The sequence below is a fragment of the Lagopus leucura genome, unplaced genomic scaffold (genome assembly GCF_019238085.1).
Source record: "Lagopus leucura isolate 7727_CA_CO unplaced genomic scaffold, USGS_WTPT01 Super-Scaffold_100018, whole genome shotgun sequence".
In the NCBI taxonomy this organism is placed as follows: Eukaryota; Metazoa; Chordata; class Aves; order Galliformes; family Phasianidae; genus Lagopus; species Lagopus leucura.
The window spans coordinates 1,647,525-1,658,160 of record NW_024962272.1 but is presented as its reverse complement, the minus strand read 5'-3'; the positions used below and the strand labels follow the sequence as shown (position 1 = coordinate 1,658,160).

At 37.4% G+C, this 10,636-nt stretch overlaps 1 protein-coding gene across 1 annotated transcript in view; it reads left to right on the top strand.

Moving 5' to 3' along the window:
- Positions 1 to 4,016: 4,016 nt before the first annotated feature.
- The window catches only part of PTPRD (protein tyrosine phosphatase receptor type D), a 273,196-nt gene continuing 266,576 nt past the window's right edge, over positions 4,017 to 10,636 (top strand). Inside the window, exon 1 of the mRNA XM_042877457.1 lies at positions 4,017 to 4,167. Coding sequence (XP_042733391.1) covers positions 4,083 to 4,167 — 85 coding nt within the window. The 5' untranslated portion in view covers positions 4,017 to 4,082. The remainder of the gene's footprint in view (positions 4,168 to 10,636) is intronic.

The window sequence follows — 10,636 nt, the reverse complement described above, 5'->3', positions numbered from 1 at the left end:
GAAATGCAAAAGAGAAGAGACTATCTATTTTAAGAATACATTTAGATGAACTTTTAACTTTGGAATTACGAAGATAGCATGTATTTAGACCTTATAAGGAATTGTTTCAGTTTTCACAAATCAGTATTGACCTAGATATAAGCTGGCTACCAGCATTAAATTTGGCACAATTGTCTGTAGTGGTGCCCCTGGCTGAAAAGATATATATATATTTTTTAATGCAAATCTGACGCAGTTGTACGGCCAAGCTTGATAGAATCAAAGAATCATTAAGATTGGAAAAGGCATCTAAGATCATCTAGTTCAAACTGCTGGTCTCTTTTCTGGCTTCTGTCTATTGATTTCAAACCATCATCTGACTCTAAAAATGAAATATTTTCAACTCATTTGAAAGAAAGGGGATCAAATCTACTATCTTTCTTCCACTTCTGCTTATTTGACCTAAAATATCAGAAGTCAGGAGGCAGAAAACAACAGGCAGGGTCTTCTGGAAACAGTGTGTTAATCAGGTTAGCTAATGCTGTGACACCCAGGAACAGCAAAGAAGGAAGTATTGAGGGTTTTGGAATGCACAATCCAAGTGATAACAAATATCAACTTGAATGTATATACAGTGAATGCAGTATTTCTATGTGCATTTACAGTGAATGAATGGCCTGTGTTTTTTTTAATTGACAAGATAAGAAAAAAGGCTCATTTTTCTTCTCAACCTTTTCTTTGACAGATTCTGTGATCCATCCCTTAATTTCCTAAGAGCTTATGGAGGAAAAATGTTCATATTCACAAATCACAGTCATGAAATATGTAAAATTCCTTTTTTTTTTTTTTTTTTTTTTTTTTTTTTTGAGTGGATAACTATTTTTCTACTAGGTACCATATTTACTATGTCAGTGGAAGTGTCTGGAATATGAGAAAATAATCTCTAGTGCCCTGTTCAAAAACAGCTGTGTAAAACAAGCACTTTCATGGACTCCTTATTTTTCCCTCCTCTACTCCCCCCATTAATTATCAGTGTTGTTTCCTCTCCACTTCCTCCCCTGCCAAAGGGAGCAGTTTATGATTCTGACACAAATCTTAGTATCTGTCATGTTTCTGCTCTTCAACTTCATGCATGTCAGCTAGAATCTTTGCATGACTATTAAAATACAAGATTTTGTCTACAGGTCAGCTTCCTTTGGAGTTAGTTTAGTCCTTGCAACCCTTGCATGCTAGCAGAAGCAAAATCAAAATTATCTCTTCCTTGGAATTGCATTTCATACATCTCCATCTTTGTCATAGCACTGAAAACATTATGTAGCAGTTGGCTCTGATACGCTTGCACAGACACAAATTGAGTCCGACAGGACTGATGTCTCATGGACTTTGCTGTCATTTGAAATGCTGGCATGAGAATGGTAGCAATGAAAGAGGGGAGGTGGTGTCTTCAACACTTTCTCTGTGAAGATTTCTTAGATTTGTATTTTTTTATAGCAGAAGCTGATTGAAGAGAGAATTTAACAAAAGAGATTCATAACAGCACTAGTTTTCTAACAGCTGCTCCTATCTTTTCTTCCTTCTTGAGCAGATTCTTTGAACATTGTGCTGTACTTTAAAATGGGCTCTTTATACCACCCACAAATCTGTAAGATCTATCTAGTGGAATGGCAATTAGTATAATTTTTCTCCTCCCTTTTAGTTTTTATCTTCGATGCTTAGAAACTACTTGTGTGGTAATGAAAAATATAGTATCTGCTGTCTTTATTGTGCTTAAGCTAGACTTCATACTTGCCAAAGTTTATGTGTTGTAGGCCCTTGGAAAAGTATTTCAGTGACAATCATAGAATCATAAAATGGTTGGAAGAGACCTTTGAGAATATCTTGTTCCAATCTCCCTGCTTGGAAGAGACATTTGAGATTATCTAGTTGCAATCTCCCTGCTGTAGGCAGGGACACCTTCCTGTAGACCACGCTGCTCAAAGCCCCATCTAGTGTGCCCTTAAATGCTTCCAGGGAGGGGACATCCACAAACTCTCAGGGCAACCTGTTCTCACCACTCTGAAAGGAAAGAATTTCTTCCTGATATTTAGTATATATCCACCCTCTTCCAATTGAAAACCATTTCCCTTTATCCTATTGCTACGTGCCCTTCTAAAAGATCCCTTCCCAGTTTTCCTGTAGATCCCCTTGGAAGGCCACAGTAAGGTTGCCCTGGAGCTTTCTCCTCCAGGCTGAAGCTCCCCAAACCTTCTCAGCCTGTCCTCATAAGGGAGATGCTCCAGCCCTCTTGTCAACTTTGTGGCTCTCCTCTGGACCTGGTCCAACAGTCTTAGGTCGTTCTTGTGTTGAGAGCCCCTACTCCAGCTCAGTTGTCATGTCAAAGCAGAGTAGAGGGAATTAGAGAATCATCTCCCTTTACCTGTTGGCCAAGTTTCTCTTGATATAACCCAAAATACAGTTGGCTTCTGGGCTGCAAGCGCACACTGCCAGTTCATGTTAGATCTTTGTCAACAGTTTACGGGCTGGTTCGGTTCAGTTCCATGACTAGTGGGGCGGGGGGATTTTGCAAAATCCACTCTTCTGGAAAAGGGAAACAGGGGACCCAAAAATAATTTAAAACAGTGGCAACAATCTGAGGAGAAACAAACTAATTTACTAAATATAGTATCGGAATGCAATGTAGCACACTATAATACAATTTAATTAGAATTGAAGCTAATAAATCAAATACAATGAGAGAGAGAGAATGTCTGAAAGGTGGAAAGACCTCTCCATAACACTGAGGTGAGACGTGCAGTCAGGTTGAGCAGCAGGGAGATGAAGAAGAACAGACTATGAAGAGCACATCAGGTGACCTTGCCTTGGGGTTATATCTCCTCTCTGACTGCAAAGCCACCTGGGGAATGTAGTTCTTCTTCTCTTCCAGACAAGTATCCGGAACTTCAGCATTAACAGTTAAAGTCTCAGTGTACTACATGATGTTATGATGTAGAATACCGATAACCAATAATCATAAAACCATGATAGTCTTTCATCAGCTGACACCCTGAAATTCTTCCCAGGTTTGCTCTCAAGCCATGCTCCATCTGACCTGCGTCTGTGCTTGGGATTGGCCCTACCCAGGTGCAGGAACTTGCACTTGACTTTGCTGAACTTCACAAGGCTGACAATGGACCCTCTTCTCAAGCCTGTCCAGGTCCCTCTGGGTGGCATAATAATCTCCAAGTAGCCTGACAACATAATCAGGCTATTTGGAGATATCACTATTATTTTTATGTTTTTAAATTCTATCATTGCTTAGATGCAATGAGCTTATAATAAGCAGAGCACTGCTTTTTAAAGGCAGGTACTTGAGTTAAAGCTCTTTCACCATATCATATCCTGTTGTGGATCACAGTAAATGAGGTTGTACAAACTCGAATCTGATCTGTTTATTTAATGCTAGATTTTTTATTTTTATTTTAATGCTTAGCATAATTCACACATGTAGAGGAAATTACAACAGGAATTTTGACCCCCAGGACTTGTTTAATATGATAGCACTTGGTGTCTGTCTGTTAGAATGCCTCGTGAAGTAGATTTAATTGTGTTATTCCTACCAGACTCCAAAGCATTAACTCTCAGTATGCTGTTTGCAAATGGACTTTTATCCATTTACTGAATTCACTTTGAATCCCTTCTTGTAAAATGAGTATTCCGGTGCTGTATTACATACTTCATTAAAAATGACGATTCATATGATTCAAAAAGTGTTGTGGAGTAGAAGACAATTCAGGGAGCGACAAATCCTTGAATCCTTGAAAAAGTACACTGCAAAATACATTGGACATACGAACATATACTGTACGTTCTGTCTTTTCATACACACCAATAGCATGAACCAAGTTCCTTTTCTTTCATTCTTACCCTTTTGTCTACTAAAACATTTGCTTTGTTCCAATTTGCAAATGTTGAGAAAAATTGGACAATTTCTGCCCTATACCTGCTAACCATATTTCTCTCTTTCTTTTATCTGTTCCACAGGCTCTGAAAATATTTCATCTGAAATTTCAGACTGGACAGACTCGCAGTGGCTTCTGAGCCAGTGAGAACGAGGCTGCCAAAGCATGCTGGTGCCAAGCTGTTGGATGATGCACGTAGTCAGGCCAGTGGTGGTGCTCCTGTGCTTGCTACTCTATGCTGATGCTGAAAGTAAGCTTATTGTTCATTTGTGCCTAGACCTTGGCCAGGATAAACAAACAGTTTTGTTTTCATCTGGTGTTTACTATGTGTCTCTGAATGAGCCTCTTTTTGATTAATTCTTAAAACACTGTAAGATACTCTCTAGATCACAGCCAGTATTTGAAAAGGATTATTTATGGTACTTCCTTACCATTCTTCTAACAGCCTCTTTTCTTAAGCAACTAATGGTCCCGCTCGGATGCGAAGACTGTTGCTATAATGTTATGTAGTAGAAACAAAGACCAGTTTTACTTGACAAACATACATTAAATTTGTTTGATGCATCTGTCATTCCTTAACTATTTATTTCTTTGATTTGATTAAAAAGAAAAAAAGCACCGCCACCCTTTCCCCCCCCCCCCGCAATTAATATTCATTGCAATTAAAATTCCAGGTCTTTGTAACTACAACAACAGCTGTTGTAATTTATTATTTCTGACAGCTGTTGTGGAGTACAGTATCCAAACAAATCATGTAGAACTGACAAATTAGTGGCTGGCCCAAATATGTGACAATTTAGTTGGAAAATACAACTATGTTCACTTGTACTTAGGGAAGGGAGGGAACTATTGGATTTTGGTCAATTAGTTTGGCTATTAATGGGAAAGCAGTGCCTTCTTTTTTTTTTTTTTTTTTTTTTTTTTTTGTAAATCACTAGGGCTACCTTGTCTACACGTGTTGTTTCTCCCAGCTGTCCTGTGGCTTCTTGAGAAATAATGTACAAATGCAAAAAGTGAGGTTTACTACAGACTGACTTGTTCAGTTGATTCAGGGATATTTTTCAGTAGATATTTGTGATTCTGTACACCAATCAACAACTTCATTACAACGCTGACTTTTGAAGACTTGTATTTTTCTATGCATGTTTGTAAAACAAAGGAGCAGTTGAAATAAATAGTAACATAATACACAAAATCAACATAGGTAACATTAGATAAGTAGGTTCTCAGTAAAGGCATGTTGAAGAGCTTCTTATCACTCTACCTGCACTCCAGGTATACTAAGTTATAGCAATGTAAGAGATGCAAAATTTTTCCAATTCTATCCATAATAAGACTGTTCTTAAAACTATAATAATATGAAAGTTAAAATAAATGAAAAAAATATGAGCAAAATGTACATATTTGTAGATTACTGACAGTTGAGATTCTTTGGTATCTTTCCAGGTAGATAATCAATTGGAATAATTGTATCTAAGTTGAAGCCAAGGACATTTTAACATTATAGCCAGCAAAGTATTAATTAGGAAATGAGCCCGTGTGCTGGCAGTTTCTGGAGTAATAGCATACTACCTATTTTAAAAGTAAATTCTTAGCTTAGGAAATACAGATTTTATAGTCTTGTATACCTTTTCTGTTTCAGGTAATAGAATAGCTAACCTCCAGTAGACTAAAATACAATTATTTTTGTTTTGTCTTTGGTCAGGTATTAATTTGCAAAAAAGACAGTCAGAACCTAGAATATTCTTTAGTCCTGGGGGAGGGAGGTGAGGGGGATGGTAGGGGTGAGAGTAGTTTTTTCTAAGAATGGTGTGGCATTTAGTTTAAAAATAGCTAGTTTATTTAACTACTCACTACCTTATTTAAGAAAACTCTATTGTGATTCTTACTAATTTTAAATAAAACAAAACAGAAAAGAAATTGTTTTGTCCTTTGCTATTTGAGTTAGAAGGACTTCCCAGTGTAGCTAGAATTGATGGAGTCTCATGCAGTAAATGTATGAAAAGCAACACGTCTTTATGTGAGAGGTACTCTTGTTGAAAAGAGCCTGGACATAAGGTCTGAAATAGATACAGAGAATAAGTGAAAATGACATAGCAGTAAATGTTAATATTAATTAATTGTAGGAAACTAAGATTTTTAGAACAAGATTCTAAATATTTTTGTTTTTCACAGGGCTAGCATGCTCTCCTGACTGGAGAAAAAATGCTAAAATCTCTTAATGATAAAAGATTAAATTTCTTGCTTCCATATTTGCTTGAGGAGGGATGATGAACCTCTTTGTCTGGAAGTGCAGTTTCTAGAGTAATTTGTTGGCTTAATACTTTTGATTTTATTTGAATTTCGAAAGTTACATTTCTATGGACCACACCTGTTTTACTGTTGTGAAGGGTTTACCACTTGGGTAGTGATGCTTTTAATTTATATTAGTCTGCAGAAGGTGAGTGAGCTTGATGTGAATATTCACTTATACAGAAGGCTTTTATTTAATTTGCCCCTCTCTTACTTTATGGGAAAATCTCTATTTTCTTCTTACAAAATAAAAAATGTTACTGAGTGTGGAAGTTGCCCAAAATTTTTATAAATGCATGTGTACAATTTTTACAAGAACTCTACAGTTAAAACTGATTTTTCAGTTCAGACATGCTTTTCTGCATTTTGTTTCATTTCCAAAGAATTTAGTTTAAAAGGTGGTAATTTAATAATGAAAACAAAAGCTAACGTAAGATTTTCTTCTCGTTCATTGACTTGGATTAAATTCCAACTTGAAGTATGTGATACATTTAATACTAGCTAAAGAGTTCTTGTACTGAATACCATACATCTTACTTCTCCATTAACATATGAGAATAAAGACAGACTGTTATTTCCAAGCAGTTAGTAAGCTTTGAATTTGCATGGATGTTTATTTATATGCATACAGATGTCGTTCATCATACTGTATGAAGTATCGTGATATATATGCATTTGTGGGTCTATACTGTGGAGAATCACAGTAATGTTTCACTCTCGCACACTTTATTTGGGAGATATGCTGAGTTTCCACAAGACAATTATTTTGTAGGTTGAACATAAGCACAACTTTCTGCTGTGTTGTCATGTGTCTAGAAAGATGTTTAATTTGTTCTCTGATGGATTTCTTGAGGATTTGAGGCAAAGTTCCTGCTCTGCTGGAGTTGATCTATCTCCAAAATTGCAGATACTGCTCCTGTTTCTATAGCTCTTTGTGTAAGGATTTCAGACCCTAGTGTTTTCTAGACCTGCTTTTGAAATTTTTCATAAATAGTTGGCAAGACTACCTTATTCCATTTTAGTAAGGAGAACATATAGTAAATGAAAAAAAAAAATTGTCTTTTTTTTTTCATCTACATGTAAAGGCTGTGTCTTGATAAGGAATAACAAGTATATCCTGAAACTTCTACTACATTATATTTTTATCTGGAATAATGAATACATGCTCTTCTCATCACACTGTGGTATCACTATTGTGTGAAATCCAATAGGAAGATTACTTACTTGTCCTGAAGAGGCTTCTAACAGTATTACTTAGTACTTCTTTTCTATTTAAATGCTATTCTCACAGATGAACACGAGAATGAGAATTGTTTGGTTTACATCATCTTCTACCTTGATTTTAGAAAGGAATTTGATACTGTCTCCCATGACATCCTTATAACAAAGCTGAGGAAGTGTAGGATACACAAGTGGACAGTGAGGTGGGTTGAGAACTGGCTGCCTGGCAGAGCACAGAGGTTGTCGGTGGTGGTGCAGAGTCTGGCTGGAGATCTGTAACCAGTGGTGTTCCCCAGGGGTCTGTGCTGGGTCCGGTCTTGTTCAACATCTTCATCAATGACCTTGATGAGGGGATAGTGGCCACCCTCAGCAAGATTGCTGATGATACGAAGTTGGGAGGATTGGCTGACACACCTGAAGGCTGTGCTGCCATTCAGCGAGACCTGGATAGGCTGGAGAGCTGGGCAGTAAGAAACTGGATGAGGTTCAACAAAAGCAAGTGTAGAGTCTTGCATCTGGGGAGGAATAATTGCATGCACCAAAATGAGCTGCTGGAGAGGAGCTCTGCAGAGAGGGATCTGGGCATCCTGGTGGACAACAGGTTGGCCATGAGCCAGCAGTGTGCCCTCGTGGCCAAAAAGGCCAATGGCATTCTGGGGTGCATTAAAAAGAGCTTGTCCAACAGGTCGAGGGAGGTGATCCTCCCCCTCTACTCTGCCCTGGTGAGGCTCATCCGGAGTACTGTGTCCAGTTCTGGGCTCCCCAGTACAAAAAAGACAGGGATCTCTTGGAGAGACTCCAGCGAAGCGCCACAAAAATGGTGAAGGGCCTGGAGCATCTCCCCTATGAAGAAAGGCTAAGTGAACTGGGTCTATTTAGCCTTGAGAAAAGACGACTGAGAGAGGATCTAATCCAGGTCTATAAATATCTGAGGTGTGGGGGCCATAGTGGTGAGGCCAGTCTCCTTTCAGTGGTACATGGAGACAGGACAAGGGGAAACGAACATAAGCTGCAGCATAGGAAGTTCCGCATAAATGTGCAAGAACTTCTTTACGGTGAGGGTGATGGAGCACTGGAACAGGCTGCCCAGGGGGGTTGTAGAGTCTCCTTCTCTGGAGATGTTCAAGACCTGCCTGGATGCCTACCTGTGCGACCTGCTGTAGGGAACCTGCTTTGGCAGGGGGGTTGGTCTTGATGATCTCTAGAGGTCCCTTCCAACCCCTACAATTCTGTGATTCTGTGATGAAATACCTCAAACTCTGAAATACACTGACACTAGCTGATGAACTTACTTGTGGCCTTTTGTCAGTGGAATGCAATATAAAATTGCCAGAAAGTCCTTCCCAAGCTGGCTTGATGAGGACATCATGCCCTTTATGTAAGTGGCCAAGATCTGATTCTGACTTTTAGAAAAAAGTATTTAAACTTGACTAAACAAAGTAAGCAATATTCAAAGGCTGCAAAATCATTTCACTCCTTTATTTCTAGTTAAATATATGTAGCTGTAGAAAATGCAAAATCTCAAGCAATATGACTTTTTTTTTTTTTTGAGTTGTCTTCTTTATATTTTGTAATATATATTATGTGTAGTTATATATTTATAAACATTTGTTTAGCCTTCTGTTTGTAGAAGTACAGCCTGCTGGTTTACAGTATTTATCATTGGATGCCTTGCTCTCAATAGTACAAAAGGCAGCTAGGTTAAGACAATCCTTATCTACTGTGAAATTAGTAATATCACAAAATTTTTCATAAGAAAAGAGAGCTTTTCTCATGTTTGCTAAATTAACTGGCAGAGTTTACTTAACTAAAAGTTTTCTGCTGACACTGATCCATTTGATAACACTGGTAACATCTGAACTTGCATGAATATTTATTTATGTACATACAGATGTCACACATTATATGGTATACATTAAGCGGTGTGCCAGATATGCACTTATTGGCCTACACATAGCACTGCTTTAATGGCATGAGCTGTCTGTCTTACCAGTTTGAAAGACTGTAGAGCTTGTAGATAGTCACAGAGACCATTTATTTAACAGATTTCTGTTCAAACTACATAATATGATATTATAATTCTTTATGACCTCTGTAACGATGAGATATCAAGTCACTGAGTTCAAGGAAAGGTGTTTCTTGTAAGATGTTTGTTCCTGGGCTTTCTTCTTTAAATTAATTTGTGTTAGTAGAATCTAACGCATTGCTGTAGGTGTAATTCATCCTACTTAGTGATTTTAGCAAACACACAGGACATAATGATAATTTTCACCATTCCCCCCACCCTAAGAAAGAGTTCTACAGTTTCTGCTACATTCCAGTATTTTTTTTTTCTGTTTATTTTTTTCTTTGTTCTTCGTTGCACAGCTTCTGTTCTGACATTTTGCTTGTGCTGCTTCTTTTGATGTGATGTCTTAGAAGATAGCCACAGTTCTTTCTTCATTCAGTAGAAATTGTTGCAACTGACAATAAAAAGGCAAATTTAATATTAACAAAATATTAACAAAAAATACTAACCATAAAGAATATATTTCTTGTGTACTAGTTCCATTCCCAGTTGTCTGAACACCTTGTTCGTAGTTCCAGAGGCATGCATCAGCTATCATGCTATATGATGGAAAACTCATTAAGATTTGTTGTAGAATCAGGAACAGCTGAAAATTTGCTGACAGGCCAGTGATAACCTTTAACAAATGCAAGGACTGAGACAAATTCTCTTCTAAACAGGATCAGGAAAAGGTAGTTTGATATTGGTGGAATTAAATATGTTTCCTTTTTTTCCTCTTTTTTTCTTTTTTTCTTTTTTTCTTTTTCAATTTGATTCCTTCATTTTATTTAGCTTTGTTTTTCAAAGAACACTTGTTTCTGTTACAGCTGACGTAATTACATCTCTTATAATTATTTGCCATTTTTCAGCAAGGCAAAACACATTCAGGCAGTCCACATTCAAATCTTTACTTCTAAAGACTACTATATTAAATTATAAAGATCTTCTTCTATATAGTAATCTTCTAAAGATTACTATATTAAATTAACTATATTAAATGATTAAATGATTATGTTGTTGAAATTAATTATTCTGTAGTAAAACTTGCAATTGGACATGTATGGTTTACATTAAAAAGGGAGGGAAGGAGGGAGGGAGGGAGGGAGGGAGGGAGGAAGGAAGGAAGGAAGGAAGGAAGGAAGGAAGGAAGGAAGGAAGG